General features: G+C 39.4%; 2 protein-coding genes across 8 annotated transcripts in view; one reads left to right on the top strand and one right to left on the bottom strand.

Annotated features, from left to right (window-relative positions):
* LOC109621530 (transcription factor collier) overlaps positions 1 to 18,559 on the bottom strand; it is a 409,396-nt gene that overhangs the window by 135,920 nt on the left and 254,917 nt on the right. Inside the window, exons 9-14 of one of the 6 annotated variants that reach the window (XM_062855899.1) lie at positions 18,328 to 18,482; positions 18,133 to 18,259; positions 17,838 to 18,068; positions 17,588 to 17,767; positions 16,884 to 17,033; positions 16,666 to 16,804 (exon numbers count right to left, since the gene is read on the bottom strand). The exons of 4 other annotated variants lie outside the window; for them this stretch is intronic. In XM_062855899.1, coding sequence (XP_062711883.1) covers positions 16,915 to 17,033; positions 17,588 to 17,767; positions 17,838 to 18,068; positions 18,133 to 18,259; positions 18,328 to 18,482 — 812 coding nt within the window. In that variant the 3' untranslated portion in view covers positions 16,666 to 16,804; positions 16,884 to 16,914. Of the gene's footprint in view, positions 1 to 15,401; positions 16,805 to 16,883; positions 17,034 to 17,587; positions 17,768 to 17,837; positions 18,069 to 18,132; positions 18,260 to 18,327; positions 18,483 to 18,559 lie in introns of those variants that run through there. One more of the 6 variants, XM_062855902.1, reaches the window with a different exon arrangement.
* On the top strand, positions 1,600 to 3,560 carry LOC109399628 (oocyte zinc finger protein XlCOF28). Of its 2 annotated transcripts, XM_019672124.3 has the most exons (3): positions 1,600 to 1,748; positions 1,969 to 2,095; positions 2,157 to 3,560. In XM_019672124.3, the coding sequence occupies exons 1-3, from the start codon at positions 1,720 to 1,722 to the stop codon at positions 3,123 to 3,125; spliced, it is 1,125 nt and encodes a 374-aa protein (XP_019527669.3). In that variant the 5' UTR covers positions 1,600 to 1,719; the 3' UTR covers positions 3,126 to 3,560. The 2 variants fall into 2 exon arrangements, with proteins under 2 accessions (XP_019527669.3, XP_062716176.1); XM_062860192.1 differs by lacking the exon at positions 1,969 to 2,095 and having other exon boundaries at positions 1,619 to 1,748.

Raw genomic sequence — 18,559 nt, 5'->3', positions numbered from 1 at the left:
CGGGTTTGGATGGTTCGATGAAAAAAAAAAAACAAACATACTGCAACTGACTTAACGAGGAGAAATACATAGGTATTGAACGGAACCATACCACAAAATCAAACAAGAAGACAAACACAAACCGTGTGACTATAACACTATATAAGCAAATTCTGACTGACTGACCAATTGAAAACTTTCCAATCTTCTACCGTAACTTTTTGAGTCAGTTTGCAACAGTGTCTTAATGGATATCATTTTCCGCGTACGGCTGGCGGCAAACTGCTTCTGAATGATTACGTACTCTTTTCTATCTTCGGGTCTAGTGTAGAGGTTTCAACTCTATTCAGAGTGCAGCTAGAAATCTAGCAAAAAAAAAAAAAAAAACTAGCAACACATGAGCCACACACCCGAATATTAGGAACAAGTTATTATGTTTCCAGTTCAAAACCGAATTAGCGACATTTTTTCTTTTACTTCCGCTGCTTTTGCCTTACGTTAAACACAATGTCGGAAGTGGGGCGCTGTATTGTACACCTGGTACCACGGGGATGCTACGGTGATCTGATTTTGTTGCCGCTTATCATGCGCAACCAGAGCACACTAATATCAACATTCACTCAATACAGCAGCGGGAGAAAATAAGAGAAAACGCACTTTGGCGAACAAAGTTTGCTAAAAGAGGTATTGTGTGACTTTTCACAAAGAATTATCACTCTCTGTAGGAACTTCACCTAAACATCGACACTCTCAAATTGAAAATTATCAAATAATGCAGCTTTTTTCATGATCAACACTTTTATGAGATCTAATGTGATGTGAGCGTTTTGCACCGATATCCCTCGTAAAAGAGGTAAACATTCAAATTTCACGACTGTGTTGGTGAATATTTTGGCTGGAGCATAAATTTATGCTCCACGTAAGGAGGCACAATCCAACCTGTCAAACTCCATAGTGAAAAAATAGGATGCCGTCTCCTTGCCTGGTACTCTATACAGCGCCCCACTTCCGACATAGTGTTTAACGCAAGGCAAAAGCAGCGGAAGTAAAAGAAAAAATGTCGCTAATTCGGTTTTGAACTGGAAACATAATAGGGTAAACCGACCAGAAAGTGGGTACCAAAACGCGTCGTACCAAAAACGATGATGGGTAAAGCGGCGATGTACCGAGTTTGACAGCTGTGTCACCGCACTGCCCTAAACAGTTTGGTTCGTGGTGACAGGTCCTCCTTGACATTAAGTAGCTCGCAATCGAAGCCAGCTGTCTACTCTCTCTCGGGTGAAAGCTATAGGCCTTTTCAGCTGACAGGTCCGTGTACGTCACTGTTTACAACTGCCGAACAAAGGCGCAAACGCTAAACTGCCATTTTTATAGGAGAACTGTCAAAGGCCCGAAAAATCAGTTGATTTAAGACGTGAAATGAAAAGGCCCATTGTGTCGTCCTCCCTGATGATCGCGTTCAACCTTATTTACTTTCAGCCTTTTGAGATTCAGCCTTATGTTAGCATCCCTTCACATCGCATCACCAGCAGAGCTCACTGCAGGGCTGGATACGACATATTTTGTTTACATCCTTGTTCGGTAAAATCGGATCTGTCACAAAGAACGCTCGCTGTTGGTCTGCTGCTGGGGTAACATCTTCTAAAAGTTTGTGCTTGTTAATTTCTTAAAATTTTGTGTGAAAATTTCTGATAATTCGTGTTATTTTTGTGAGGAACAAAAGACTATTCATTGCCCAACATGGATTATGACGAGATGGTTGCAAATTTGTAAGTATAAGTCGATAAATAACTATACTATTGTGCAGCGCTCCCGACAGCAAGTTTCATCAGAACCCTTGACGACGCGATTGCTCGAGCGCAGAACTTTTTGAAATAGTGAAGCGATAGGCGATGAATGAGGTTATAAATCTAATTTATTGCCATTAGCACTATTTGCATGAAAAAATGTGAAATAAGTATTTATTCAGTTTGCGAATTAATTTTAAAGGGATCTCTCCATCTGCCGAGCAATTTGCCGGTTGTGTCTTGGGACGAGTGGCCGGATGGAAGACCTATTTTTCAATGAATCCGACGAGCAGCTGAGCCAGAAAATTTTTCAATGCACTTCGGTCAAGGTAAGTCAGATTTTTCGGAATGTATTAAAGGTACCTATTTGAAGATATTTTTAATTTCCAGATGATACCTGCCAACGGAATAATTTCGTCAATCTGCCTGAGATGTAAGAACCGATTGATGGAGTTGTTCCAATTCCGAGAACAGTGCGTGAAATGCGAAGAAATATTCCAGGCGAAGATTGAGAAGATGGAAAATGTAACCATCGAGGTGGAGCCGGACATTTTCGGAATGCATCCAAGTGATGATGAAAACGGAGAAGGCTATAGTTTCAGTACAGGTTCGATTGATATCAAGGATGAACCCGACAGCTGGAATGGAATGGATTTCGAAGATGCCATGGGTGTAAATGGAGGGGCATTTTTAATCAGAGCAGGTGCCGAGGAGGACACAGAATATGCGGAGGATGGTCCTCTGGTTGAGAGTTTCGATGATAGCAATGATAAATACGATAAACCTTACACGTTGAAACATCCCGAGATGGATCTCAATTCGATGGTGATTTTCATCAAAGAAAAAAAGCATTGGAAATGTCCTCATTGCGAGAAACACTTTAATCAATCTGGAAACCTTAAAGCTCACATCAATACTCACACCGGATATAAGCCATACACGTGTAACCTATGCAAACGTACCTTCGCGCAGAAAAGCAATCTCAACTATCACATGAAGGCCTCGCACGATCCGCTGCGTCCGTTCAAGTGCAACGAATGTGACCGGGCATTCGCCTCGATGGACCAAATGGTGACGCACCTCAGGAACAAACACGTACAACGGGCCAACCGGTCCATTCCGGCCAAAAAGCACCACTGCCCGTACTGTGGCAAAGGGTTCTCGCAGAGCTTTAATCTCAAACTGCATGTCAACACTCACACCGGTGAGAGGCCCTACCAGTGCGATCTGTGCGAGAAGACGTTTACCCAGCGAAGCAATCTCAATGTGCACATCAATAGGACTCACAAGGAAAAAGGGCAACTGCAACAGCAGGACGAATCGGAAAAACAACCACCTCAAGCAGTATTGTCGTCGTGAGGAATAAGACGGGAAATAGCCCCGTTCGGCCATTAATTACACTAAAAAAATTTTTGTAGACGTTTTTGTGTTTGTGCGCTAGTAACACAAATTTAGTTATAGTCAGCTTGAGGAGATTTTTATGTGAAATATATTTTTCTTCCTAGAGTAGGTAGTACAAATTTTATATTTCGAGAGATTCGTTTTTTTTTTTTGTGAAATCGAGGATTCAAACAAGCTTGCCATACGAACCCATTTTTAGCTGGAAAAAATAATATTGCGTTAAGGTCTTGAACAAGCACTCAAGAATTATAGAATTAAGCCAAAAATAAACAAACGTGTTGTAAATCTAAGCACTCATAGATCACTCAGGTATAAAGGTAATTGCCCAAAGTCGTAGATTTATTATTGTCCCTTCGAGGACATAGGAAGTAAATTTGTATATTGTAATAGCTTTACAAGGTCAAATAATAAAAACAAGCCTCTTTTCACTGATTGACTTTGTTTTGTGTATAAAGCATTTTCATCCTTATGCATTTTATTTGTGTAATATAATCTAATAGAATAAAATTATAAATAAAAAATATCTTCTTTCGCCATTTTTTTTATGGATTCTAGAACAATTTTCCGAAAAATATTTATTTGTTGGATACTTTTTACCCTAAATTTGTCTGGGAAAATGACCATTGAAAGAAAATTTTGCTCTTATCATCAAATGAAAGCATAGACCCTTAGTTTTCACTTGGGGTGACTTAGGGATATTGATTATATTCTAATAAGAGGGGGATTCACTTAACAGCGTAAACCGCTGATTAAGGATTATTAAACGTCGCGATCATCAAGGCAATCTTGGATTATTTCATACGTAATTTCATGAAACATTTCAATAATCACAATCATGACTTACGCAGTTGTTTAATCGGTTTTGTGAATCCCCTAAATATTCTTCTAAGACACCTTGTGCACGAGTGGGGGGTAATGGTCGAGGAATTTCAAATAAATGAAATTCATTTTTCAAAGTTGAAATTTGGCATATTTCACATTTTTCTAACATTCTACATTACTCTTGTCCAAAAATGCATTCAACATGATATAATATAATGTAACAATAATATAAATATTTATTGAGCGACGGTTAAGATTAATAATAAAATCGTGATTTTAAGGCATTTAGCCATACTTTTCTTCAAAGCTGTCGTGTTTTAAACACCAACGCACTGATTTTTCAAAAGTCTTCCATGATTAATAGATAAATGTACTGCCCATATTCGCATAGTCAATGTAACCACCATTGGCAATGCCACCGTACAAAAGCCAATGTCTAACGCGTGTGCATATTTGTGACCAGTTTTATTCAAAAGATCACAAGATCTAACCCTTAGTTAGATATCAACGCGGAAAAATCTTGAACTTTATATTTATTCATTGTTAAAAATCCAAAAGTATGTTGAAAAGTACAGTGGCGCTTACATCGGCTATGCGAATATGGGCAGTGTATGTAGATTTTTTAGCATACAAAGAGTTTTAATTGTAATACTTTACAACTCTAAGGTATGGCTGGTCATACCGATGCAAATTTAGAAGTTCTTGCTCCCCTATGCGTAATTGATGCCTTTTGAGGTCCTTATGATGTCCTAAAAAACTGATCTAATTTGGTTTGAATTCGAATGAGCACACACCATTTGAATTTTGTATGAAAATTAGTATGGGAAATGTAATCTTGCTTTTCGGCCCTAATTTTTTTTTTAATAATACCCAAAAAATAAAACTCACGGATTCCCATTGCCCAAATTGGACACTATCAAACTTCCGAAGACATCATACCCGTAATACCTATAGAAAAAATGTTATTCAATTTAATTCAAACTGAATACTTTTGAAATGATGCATTGGTGATTTGATGTTGCATGAAGAAGAAGAAGAAGAAGAAGAAGAAGAAGAACAATGGTGTTTTGAAAAAATCTTATCCCTATAACACAGGGGAAGTCTTTAAAATGCCTCTATAAAATCTAAAACAAAATGTAATTAAAAACGGTTTGATGTACGGTGTTAGACTTTGAACGGACTACAAATTAAGTACCTTATCAAGAAAAAAAAAATGGTAAATTTAAATTTATACGTTCAATATGTAGTCCGTCCAAAGTCTAACACCGTACATCAAACCGTTTTTAATTACATTTTGTTTTAGATTTTATAGAGGCATTTTAAAATCTTTCCCTGTGTTATAGGGATAGGATTTTTCAAAACACCATCGTTCTTCTTCTTCTTCTTCTTCATGCAACTACAAATCTCCAATCGGAAAAGCTTGTTTTGAATTATGTCAACAAATAGAGTTAAAAAACTAATAGACGAGTGCACCGATGAACTGAATTCATCGCGGTCCGAGAATTTTGACACTACAGCGGGGTCGTTCCCAATCAGAATTGATCAATTCTGATTGGAAATCTTTCACTTGCATAAAACATAACCTAAAAACACTAGCACTAAAAACATAACCTCGCAAATCCTCATACAAAAAGTAAACATTGCCCTCAAAATTTTGAGGGCAATGTTTACTCGGATATGGGACGACTCCGTAGGAAAGAGAAGGAGATAAAAAGTGACGTTACTGTGCAAGCTCCCATAGTTTATTACCTCTATTTGTCAACATGACAAGTGCAATGGAAATCTATAGTTCAAAAGACGATCTCTACACTCTGTAGTGTTTGTTTTTGGGTTGGCGAAAAAAGACCGTATCTCTATAGTACGATTATCAGGAGGGAGGAGTGCCTCTTTAGCCGTCCTACTGATATTTACCATGAGGGAGTCGACGTATTTTTTTTATTGCCTGTAATCAGGCTTCAAGAAATCTCACGCGCACATCAATGAGACGACGCGCTGTAAGACAACCCGTCACATTTCTCTCTCTTTTTCGGATGTCACACGCTAGAAGTACACACGACACCACTCTTATGCGTGCGACATGATACATAGTGGTTTCGCAGCGCGGTGTCACGAACACTAATGCAAATCTACTGGTTGAAAATATGCCCATTTGATTTTGCTGGGAACAGCTGATCTTTGTTTACTATTTTCAACCAGTAACTCAGGTGGTGTTCGTGTAATGCAGCGTGTACGTACACGCAATACCACTAAAAGCAGAAACCACTATTCACATACATTTCCAGTGCGTCTCACTATTTAGGAGCACATCGCAAAACTGTCTCAATGTAAATACACATGCGGTTTGATATTGGTGATTTGTTGTTGCATGAAGAAGAAGAAGAAGAACGATGGTGTTTTGAAAAAATCCTATCCCTATAAGGGACTGTCCATTAATTACGTAAGGGTTTTTGGGGGGGAGGGGGGTTCGAAAAATCTTACGTGCCATACAAAAATATTTGGGTTCTCATACAAAAAAACTTACAAGGGGGGGAGGGGGTGTCGGAAAACCGCAAAAAATCCCTTACGTAATAAATGGACAGCCCCTAACACAGGGGAAGTTTTTAAAATGCCTCTATAAAATCTAAAACAAAATGTAATTAAAAACGGTTTGATGTACGGTGTTAGACTTTGGACGGACTACATATTGAACGTATAAATTTAAATTTACCATTTTTTTTTTCTTGATAAGGTACTTAATTTGTAGTTCGTTCAAAGTCTAACACCGTACCACAGAGAAACAGACGTCACACTCTCATCGCCTCCTGTCGATCACCTTTTCAACGGTTGATTCAAATATTTAGTAGTGGGTCGATTGACCATTCGCGGCGCTGGTATCCTTTTTGCTCCTGTTTGACATTTGCTCACTACCGCCATCTACACTGAACGAAAACCCCCGCCGAACGGAAAATGATTCTTCATTCAATGCGATACAGATCCGCAGAATCTCAATTTCGAATGATTTCATAGCAGAATGATTTTACTGCCTTCTACTGAATAAAAATCATCCTATTATAAAACAAAAATAGACGCAAACATAAATGATTTTTCGCTTGACGTTTGTTGTGAATGATTATCATCACCAAATCATCAGAAATCATATTCCACTGTGTTCCATACCGAAAATCATTCGACCATTGAACGAAAATCCCCACCGCCCAACGAATGAATCCTCATTCGAGCGTATGCTCAAGCGCTTATTCCCAAAACTGAATGACAATCCCGACCGAATAATTTTCTAAACAACAATGGCGGATTTTTATTTACTCTTTATATTCTATTATTTTGTATGTTGTCTGCCTTTCAGTCAAATATGAAAAGATGGAATTAACATATGAGCATTATGCTAAATCAAGCTGAACATACTTTATCAAAGCCGCGTTCCGAAAATCATTTAGTTTTAGTTTGATTTTCATTTAGCTGTTGGAGCGCCATGCCAGTTCAAAATTCCAAAGTTGAAGTGCCGCAGAGGAAAGGTGTCGCGTAAAAGTGTTTGACTTCGGTGAAGTGTGAAAAAAGTGAATGTAAGATTAAAGTGAAATGTGATTTCTGTATACGAAAATTCTAAATAAAGTTTAATTCATACAATGAAAATGTGTTATACTTTTTTTCAAAACATCTAATATTACAACCATTCTACTAGTTTGCTTGGAATTGACTTCAATTGAAATCAGTTTCGTTCAAACTAGTTGTGATCGTTGTAATGGTGATGGTTGATGGTGTGATGGTTGTAATATTAGCTGTTTTGCAAAGTATTAGAAAAAATGAAATACATACAACTACGTCTATATGAGCAACATCAGATTTTGCAAACAATTTCATTCATAAAACGACCGGTGGACTGTATGGGTTTTGAATGATAATCATCCGCACCTGGATTTGTTTTGATTCTGAATTGTATGATTATAATGGTTACTTTGAAGGATTTTTATACCGTGTGTTTTGATTCTGTCAGATAAGCATTTGAATGACAAACTTCCAAAAATCATCTGATTTTAGGCATGGGGCTCGGATGAGGCAATTTCCATTCAATTTCTGGCGGGGATTTTCGTTCAGTGTAGTGGCGGCCCGGCCAAACACAGTACGTTTAGCATTGGGCGATTATGTTTTCGTGACTATATTTTTAAATAAAATTTGTTCTAAGTGTTACATCTGTTTCTCTGTGACCGTACATCAAACCGTTTTTAATGGATCACTAAAATAACTAAAACGGCCGCTATGAAATGAACAGATAGCGCCACCGTAGCCTTGTGTGTTTGACGTAACTCGACTGCTGTCACTGTGTTACAGTCCATATACGGTGGCGCTATTGTTTTGATGCGGTGAGTAGCGGAAAAATTGGCGTCAATGATCCATTAGATTTTGTTTTAGATTTTATAGAGGCATTTTAAAAACTTTCCCTGTGTTATAAGGATAGGATCTTTTCAAAACACCATCGGTCTTCTTCTTCTTCTTCTTCATGCAACATCAAATCACCAATAGAGTTTTATGTTTTATTGTCTATCCGGTTGGAATCAAGACCGACATTCAATCAAAAATTGCCATTTTCTTGGTCCACAAGTGTCGCAACTGTTTCGCATCTAGTGCGCTGTGTTGCTGACAACAACGGGAAGGATGCGCACTACTTTTGACATGATTAAAAAAACGTCGCGAGTTGGGTCGCGTCGCGACTTGATTGTGCGAAGTCCGGTTTGGTGGCGGCCCGACAATATCGTACCTTCCAAATGATATGCATATGTAAAATAATTAATTGTATGTAAACTCTCAGTTAACAACTGTGCAAGTACATTTCTTGATGTCCATATCAAAATATGCTATTATCGAGCTCTATTTCCTCTATCCGGGATACTATATATTTTATTTTACATAAGCATCAATTGAATGCAACGATGCACTAAAATCATCAAAAACAGCTGTATGTGGACAATTGAGTAAATTTATCGAAGGTACACACAGAGCAATTCCAGATCAACGATTGAATCGCGTAGACGCAACCTTTTTCAATTCCTCCACGATGTCTTCACAGGATTGCTTCAGAAATCTCTATGATTTTTTTCTGCGATTGCTTAAGCACTTTCTGGAATTTTTTCTAGGATTCCTTCAGAAATTCCTTCAGGGATTCCTCCAGGAGTTCTTCCAGGGAATTCTCTGAGAATTTCAGCTGAAACTCCTTTATTTTTTTCAGGGATTCCTCCAGGTAATCCTCAAGGAATTCCTCCAGAAATTGCTTCATGCATTTCTTTAGGGATTCTTGCAAGAATTGTACAAGGAATCCCCCTAGAAATTCTCGCAGGAAATTTATCCAGTAATTCCTACAGAGGTTCTTCCAAAGATTCCTCCAGAAATTTCTCCAGGGAATTCTCCATCAATTTCTCCAGGGCTTCCTCCAAAATTTCCTCCAAGGGTACTTCAGGAATTCCTTCTGAAATTCTACCAAACATTCATCCAAGAACTCTTTCAGAAATTCCTATAGGAATTATTCCTGGAATTTCATGAGTTTTTTTTTCGGAAATTTCTCCAGAGATTCCACCTAGAATTCGTTTACAAGTTCCTCCAGGAATTCCTCCAAGAATTTATCCAGGGATTCCTGCAGGAATTGTTTCAACTATCCTTTCAGAAATTCCTCCAGGGGTTCCTCTGCAGATTCCGCCAGAAATTTGTTCAGGAGTTCTTGCAGTTATTCCTCCAGACATTCCTCCAGGATTTCCTCCAGAGATTTCTCCACGGATTCCTCCAGGATATTCAAGAACTCCTACAGGCATTCCTCAGGAATTTCTCCAGAATTTCTCCAGAGATTTCTCTATGAATTGCATCACGTCTTCCTCAAGGAGTTAGCTCAAGGAATTCCTTCAGGAATTCCTGCAGGGATTTATCCACGAATTTTCTTAGTGATACTGATATTCTTCCATGAACTCCTCCAGGGATTGCTGCGAATATTCTACTCTCTCTCTCTCTCTTGGCGTAACGCCCTCATTGGGACAAAGCCTGCTTCTCAGCTTAGTGTTCTATGAGCACTTCCACAGTTATTAACTGAGAGCTTCCTCTGCCAATGACCATTTTGCATGTGTATATCGTGTGGCAGGCACGAAGATACTCTATGTCCAAGGAAGTCAAGGAAATTTCCTTTACGAAAAGATCCTGGACTGACCGGGAATCGAACCCGTCACCCTCAGCATGGTCATGCTGAATACCCGTGCGTTTACCGCCTCGGCTATATGGGCTCTAATATTCTACTATGGTATTTCAAAAGGAATCCCTCAAGTGATTTTTTCAAAAATTCCTCCCGGAATCTTGAACAAAATATTCAGGAGTTCCTTTAGAAATTTCATCAATCCTCATCGTCTTTTCCAGAGATGCACCTAAGAATTTCTCCAGGATTGCCTGAAGATTTTTTTAATTACTTCAAGGATTTCTAGACGAATTCCACCAGCGATTTGTTTCGTAATTCTTTAAGATAGTTTTAGTGGGTTCCATACAGGAATCAGGAAATTGGGTTGTTTAGTGAACAAAATATTGCTGTTTTCTATACCCTAATAGAAAGAGCTCATTTTTCTGAGTTTAACGTGATTGTATTGCCTTCCAATACATTGTTTTGATGGTTAAATAAACAAAACAGTTTTTATTTTTGTGGATAAAATGACAGTTCAAAAGAAAAAAATGACTGTTCTTCCCGAACAAAAACAATCCCCATACAAACTATAAATGCATTTTAAAAATAGTTCCCGGGCATTAAAATGATGAAATTTTGGATTACGACTTATTTTTGGATGGAGATTCCGAATATGGAATAATCTGGATACCCCTAAAGAAGCCAATTCTCCAAGAAGTCATACAGGAATTTTTTCACAAGTATCTCCAAGAAATCTTCGAGTAGTTTATCCGCGGATTTGTTCATGAAACCATCCATTCCTTCAAAAATACCCCTGCAGCTGTGAAGAAATTCCTTCAGAAATTGGTCCTACGATTCTTTCAAGAATATATTCTTAGCTTTTTTTTTCTCCAAGAGATCCTTCAAGAAGTTATCCATTGATTATTCCAAGAACTCGTGCACACATTCCTCTAGGAGTTTTTTCCAGGGATGTTTTAAGGGTGTTCTTTTACAAAGTCCTTTAGAGATTCCTCCAAAATTTTGTCAAGGGAAAACCCTTCGAAAATTCCCCAAGGGTTCTTCTCTTCTTGCTTCCAGGGTTCTTCTCTTCTCTAACGATTGTTTAGGACTTACCCAAGGATTCTTTCAGAAATTTCACCAGTTTGGTGTGGAGATTTCACCAGAAATGTTTCTAGGAATTTCTCCAAGAAGTTGCCCATTATATTTTTAGGGATTCGTCCAGTTATTCCTTCTGCAGTTTCTTGCAACTTGCACCACATAAAATTACGAGTATGTCTATGTGTTGCTATTTGGGAGTCCACTGGCATACAAATGGATCCAATATATTTTTAAGTATGGGTATCAATATCTGTATATCTTAGGATATTTTTATTGTAGCGAATGCTCGCGTAACATAACGGCACTCTTACCTAGAGCCTCAGAGTACAATTCTAACATAGCCACATTCACTTGGTGATCTAGGTCATCCAAACTATTCTGGAATTAAGACCTTCAAGCTCTACAAGCTCTACTCTTGTATCTCTTTACTTTATCGATGTAATTCTTTCACGATTATTTCTGTTGTATCGCATAATATTTTGAGTATCTCGTTGTGTTATTTGTGCATCCACTGACATAAAAAAAATGATTTTTATAGTACATATATTAACGTGTCAGAAATTACTCAAACATTCCTCAAGGAGTCTCTTAGAAATTCATCGTGATGTTCTCTGAGAATATTTCTACGAGTTCCTAAGAAATGCCTCTAGGACTTCTCGTGAGATCCTTCACGAGTTTCCCGGCAGTTTCCTGGAAATTCCTTCAGGAGCTGTTCTGGAATTCCACAAGAAGTTCCTCGAGAATTACTTCAAGAACCTTCCGAAAAATCCTGCAGGAGTTCCTCGAGAATTCCTCCAGGAATTCCATAAGAATTTCTCCGGGAGTTCCCCGAGTATTCCTCGGGTATCTTCCGAAAATTTCTCTAGGAGTTCATGCAAACCATATTTCTCATTTTTGAAATAGTTTGGATGATCCGGGAAGCTTCTAAGATGTATATTTAAGTATCACGTAAATCAACTGATCTTCTATGACTACCAAAACGCATTATTGTGAGTTTGAAGTTTGACTTGTATTATATGTTTGAATCAAATGAGATGAATGCTGATATTAGTGCACTTGATAGGTAATTTCAAATGAAAACCGTATATTTTAGATTCAGAATGGTTTGGATGATCTAGAAAAGCTTTAAGTGATATGATACATGGTCGAACTTATCATCTATGTCTACTGAAACACACTACATCAAGTTTTGAACATGCAGGATGCTTTGTTACGAGTGTAGATCTGAAGGCTTTAAACACATAATACTGAAAGGTGACCTCAGATATCTCTGATGCTTTGGAAACTTCTCTCCCATGGCTTGCACTATGCACTATGGATCAAATGGGCTGTCGAGGCCAGCAGCAAGCCACCGGGGTGAAACGCACCGCACTAGTATGCCTCATGATGCCAACTTAGACTACAGCTTCGTCTCACAACTCACGTTTAACGTTACTTGTCTTTGTGATCATCATAAATCCTCAGGACAATATTGTTATTGTCTATATTACTTCGTATTGATTTCCTTTGTTCCATATTTATCTATTGTAATACAGTTTCTATGCAACATTCTATTTCTATACAACAATATGATTATATAGCTCTCTAAACCATATCAATAGGGTAGACCCGAATTTTTATAACACAATGAAATGTATCCAGAGAGTCTCAAATAAACCATACGAGTGACAAGTACTATCCGTGTTTAGTTCTCGTCCCGGAACGTATCCGCGATAACATGGGCAAACTCTGATATTTGTGCACTTCTGTTGATATACCATTTCAAATTCAAACCATATTTCTCAACTTCAGAATAGTTCGGATGATCAAGGATGCCTCTATGATGTGTATACAGGTATCATATTATTCAACTGATCTTCTATGACTACAAAAGCGCACTATACCAAGTTTGAAATGCACCCGATGCGTTATTACAGGTGTAGATATTAAGGCCTTAACTCTAGAATGATTTGGATGGCCTAAGGTATCGCAATTGAATTCAATTTCCATTGAAATATATCACATGTACATAGATATAAAATGCGGAATCGTGTGAAGGACAAGTGGTGTACACTACATTTGCAGCTATATCTCAAAAATGTTCTAGCATAACATAATCTCCATATGCATATGATAGCACAACACTAATCCCCTTGATAAAAACATTTTGGATTCAAAAATCCACCCACTGGGTGAAACGCTCTAAGTAAAACTATGCAAAAAAGTAGTCCACATCCTTTAAGGGTTAAGCGAGAATAGGATATAAGATGAGTGCCGATTGGCGCTGCTATCTTCAACTTTCGGCACGATAGCACATTTTTTAAATGTTTGTTGAACTGTCAGAACATGTTATCTAATATCAGGACATTTTGAAATGTCCTTAATATCTGCAATACTTTTAAATCAATAAAACAATAGTTTTCTTGATTCAATGAGTCATATATATATATCTTCAGCGTTCTCTTCAACTCCCACGGCAGCGCTCGAAGTTCTCTTTGACGTTGTCCCACTACACATTCATCTCAAACAAGAAGCACTTTCTTGCACTTACCGTCTATGGGTACTCGGTTTACTAGAGGAAACTCCTGTGAACCGCAGTTCAACACACACCTCGTTGTTTCCACTTTTGGTGAATTGGGACAAAGTTGTCCTTACTCCAAGTGATCTTACAATTGCTTGTAATTTTCCATATAGGACATTTTCCACGAAATTCCCTTCCCGGGAAGAGTGGACATCTGGTTATCTGGAGAGAAGTATTTCAGACGGCATCGTATGTTACACTGATGGCTCCCTTCTAGAAGGTCGAGCAGGTGCTGGTGTTTATTCTCGTGAGCTAAGGCTGTATCAGTCTTATTCACTTGGCAGACACTGCACCGTTTTTCAGGCCGAAATCTTTGCTCTTATGTGCGGAGTGCAATCAGCACTTCAGCAGCACGTAATGGGCAAAGTAATATACTTCTGTTCAGATAGCCAGGCTGCTATTAAAGCACTTGCTTCGGCCAACTCCAGGTCGAAGATAGTTATCGCTTGTCGAACTCAAATTGAGGAGCTGAATTCAGCAAACGCTGTTCACCTTGTATGGGTACCTGGCCATTCTTCCATCGCTGGAAATGAATTGGCTGATGAGTTAGCTCGCTCTGGAGCATCACATGACTTCATTGGCCCTGAGCCAGCTATTCCGGTATCCAAGTGTTGGGTGAAGCTTCAGATTGACACCTGGGCTGCCACTCAGCACAAACAATACTGGAATAGTTTGGAGTCATATCGTCAAACAAAATTTTATTGTACTGAGCCATCTCTAGGGGTGGCAAAGTATCTAACAAATCTGTCAAAGCAGAATTGCAGCATGCTGGTCAAAGCATTGACTGGCCACTGCCGACTCAGTTATCACATGGCGAATATTCAGCAAGCTGATTCATTTGCATGTGATAGCTGTGAATCCGATTATGGAACTTCGTATCATTTAATATGTAACTGTCCAGCTTTTGCGCAATTGCGTTTCCGAGTACTCGGGAAACACTTATTAAGTGAAACTGACTTCAGAAACCTGAATCTTCAGGACGTTCTGTTGTTCTTGACCCGCTGTGGTAAAGAGCTATAGGCTCTCTTTACGCTTTATGCATTATCACAGTGCCCTTCTCAGGGCGCTGTTCGAACCCATTGTGGCACGCTTATGCGTTATTACAGTGTCCTTTTCAGGACGCTATGTGAACCCATTGTGGTACGCTTTTGCGAGTATGACGATCCTATTCCCTTACCTGTCTTTTCCCATCTCCTATCCTTTTTCCTTCCCTTCTCCGTCAGGTAAATGATGAATAGGCTCGTGTTCATGGCGATGGCACAAATTTCCCAAATGGAGGAGAACGTGCCTCTAGAGCCGACCTACTGATACCTGATAAGGTCGAACTTTTGCCCCACCTTACTCTATGTACGTACTCCCCTATGTAGGAAAATATGATGAATGACTTGTACGATGGTAAAAAAAACAAGTGACGAACCTTCCGTTTTCACGTGAAAATTTGTGCTCGCTTGTGGATAAATTAACCTTCCTTATGTATGCATCATATTGGCAACAACTGGACGTAGTGAACGGTTTGAGTCAAAAATGATCCTATTGCTAAAGGAAAGTCAATCGTTTGGAGGAATTGGGAGAAGTTTCGGATATGACCGTAAATAAGGACAATCACAGCTGATTTTTCACACCAATATTTATTTGATCTGAAACTTGGTTGTTCATAATCGATTTTTAATTGCCACTGGTTCACAGAAGGATTTCAAATTCCCCATTGTGTCTATATCTACAATCTATTTATAACCGGAACGACGACAAAGAACGAGTGCGTGATCTGTCGCCCGTAGCGGTTGCGTGTTGGCTTTGCTTTTGATCCGTAAAATTGATTAATTTCCTATTCAGATCATATCTTTGCTTTTGCTCTGTTTTTATAAATATAAGGTCAGTGTGGATTCTGATTCTTCGATTCTTTCATTAGCTGCTCTGGACTTCAAACTTTGACCAATCCGGTTTATTTCACTTGCAAAACTAATTCATTTTCATTACGATTTTTTTTATTGAGTGTTGTTTCTGAAAGCTAGCTTGACAACGATTGTTCAAAATTCGCAAAAACGTGATTCACTGAGCTAAAAATTAAACTAGAAAATACAAGACATAAAAGATTCTCCCTCGCGAGAGTGATTGCTTTCCAGTGAGATCAACGAGATGAAATGGTTGGTTGCGCGCCAAAAGCTTCGCGACTAAAAGTACGCAGCCACCTGAAAGCGTGGCCATCCTAAAGCCATTTCAGGAGCTTTGTAGAACAAAAGAGACGAAATGTGAAATGTTTCATGAGCTGTTTGGATGTGTGGGTGGTGTTCCGTGGTCGCGGTATCGTATACAAATTAAGCGCCAGCTAATGGGGTCCACTGATTGCAGCAATAGTTTTCCGTTTATTTTAGAATGATGTTTCGTCTTTCTTTTATTTTGTTTTGCTAAATATTTGCTTGTTTTGATGTTTGCTTCTTGAGTGGTTGATCGAGAGATTAACAACTATTTGTTTTTATTAAGGGTTGTTTCGTTAAATAACTCTTACTGACACATGTAGATATGATTGGATGAAATGTACGACTTTTGTCTTGTTTCTCAAAGATATGTTTTGAATAATGTATTTTGCTATCGTTTTTTGTTTAAATTACTTCGTTGACTTTTTTCCTTTAGAAATCGCAAAATTTTAACTATAAAGCTTCTTTTGCTTTGTTTATTACTTTAAATAACTGGCTTTATACAATGTTTACAATGCCCTTACAGTTCGACGACTGAAGGAGGTTAGTTTATATTGCACATTAAACTAAAATGGGGTAAAAATGGGTAATAAATAGATGAGGATGCAACTGAAGAGCATTGGGGAGTTAAGTATCTTACACAGGGGAAGTTTTGCAATAACAAACAACGACGAAGAGGTCGTCCATACGTTGGCTAGGCTTTACTTGGACGTCGTGCTGGCCACTGCTAGGGGGCTCGGTGTGTAACCCTGGGACCCACACGTGGTCATCGAGTACGGACTGAAGCCACTTCCACCACTCATCAATCCGTTGATTCCTTCAGCGTTTCGAAAGGGGTAGAAATCGAAATAGTAAATTTCAAGAGCGATGATTGTTTAGGAGATAAAAATACTAACAGCAAAGATCGGTTGAAGAATTTGGGGGCTCTTAGACCGCGGTCGCTACAGACGATGAAGAAGTATGCCAGAACTGATGTGCTCCAGCGGCCGCCGAGTAGCCATGCGATGGAACGAGCTGCGAGTGCCACAAGTTAGACGACGAAGTAACTGGAGGGATTGGTAGAGAAAGAATCGTTTTTTTATGAGGAAACTTTACGACACATCGAGGAGTGACTTTTTTGTGAACGTTCATGCAGGTCAGAAGGGCTAACTTAACAAGGTATACTTGTCGGGTTCATGATCTGTTCTACAAGGCATCTGAATCTGACAACAACACTATGCCAAGTTAGCCTTTCTGGCAGTCATTACCGATCGCAGAAAAGTGGGCAATAGAAACAATGGAAATCGACGGTCACATGCAGTACTAACGGCAGCGTGTTCATCGATTTTTTTTAGGTTTGATGTGGAATTTGCGGGTTCAAACAGAATTCATCCTTCTTGATGACTTCTGTTTGGAACATGCTAATAAATTTTCAAAACAAAAGGGCTGATTCGGCGTATCGGTCTGTAGCGATTTTGGGCGGATTTTAGGCACTTTGTAGTTAAGGATAAACAAAAGGGTGTTAATCCAATCGTTGTTGTTAGTATTGCATGTGTTAATGTCGACTTCAGACTATCGAACAAACAAACAAGTATCGACACGGAAAAAGCGTTGCACTTACTTGACGAGGAGTTGAAGACACTGGCGGGTGACGAGGTTAGCCCGCTCATGTTGGATGCCGTAGCGTAGCCATTGCTGCTTCCGTACGAGCCTCCACCGGAGGAATGTGGAGTTGACGCGCTACTACAGTAGCCTCCCCGGGGACTCACGCTGCTGCTCTGGGCCCGAGTGTATTCATCAGCTGAAAGAGACAGAGCAAAATAACGTTCCATAAGATACGTTGGTGTGGAATGCGTCAAAGTCGGTGTTACCTTCTCCCCATTGGCCAGCACCGTCCTGGACGCTCACTGCCAGCTGTCCACTGTATGAATTGAAGCCGGAGGAGCCATTCGGAGAACGGGGCATAGAGTAGAGAGCCTCCGCAAGGTCTGCCGCTCGCTTCAAGATAATCTCCTTGGGGAGTTTCTCCGGATCGCCTGGATGCCGAGGGATAAGCTTCTGTAACCGTTGGAAACCGTAGTCTATGGTTGGTTCACTTAGCGCTGAAATGAAGAAAGAAGTCAGAATTAACATATTGAAGAACGAAAATTCATATTAACTACTTACAGACATACACGAATCGACCGGGTGATCCCTTGCAGAACTGTTTACTCTTGTAGGACAACGTGACTTCCACCACTCCTGGTATATGACGGGGAGGAGTCTGCACCCGGATTGCGTGTGACGTAATCAACTGTCGATTGGAACAAAAGAAACACCGTCGTCAGTACCTGTTGAAGACTTCCAATGAAAAGGGCTTACCTCACTCCACACCAGCATGGTGCCGAAAACCACCTGTAGCCCGTCGAAGAAGTTATCGCCCACGATGATTACCTGCGCACCGCCGGTCGTCCAACCTTCGCTAGGGCTGATCGCCTTGATGCAGGGTGTTGCCATTGGTAGCGGTGGATAGATGCCTGTGTATCAGCAACAGAAAAAAAAAAGAACAAGGATTTATTTTTTATCCGATTCCTCCGACTTCCGACTAACGATA

Source organism: Aedes albopictus, chromosome 3 (assembly GCF_035046485.1).
Source record: "Aedes albopictus strain Foshan chromosome 3, AalbF5, whole genome shotgun sequence".
NCBI lineage: Eukaryota > Metazoa > Arthropoda > Insecta > Diptera > Culicidae > Aedes > Aedes albopictus.
This window is presented reverse-complemented; position numbering and strand designations above follow the sequence as displayed.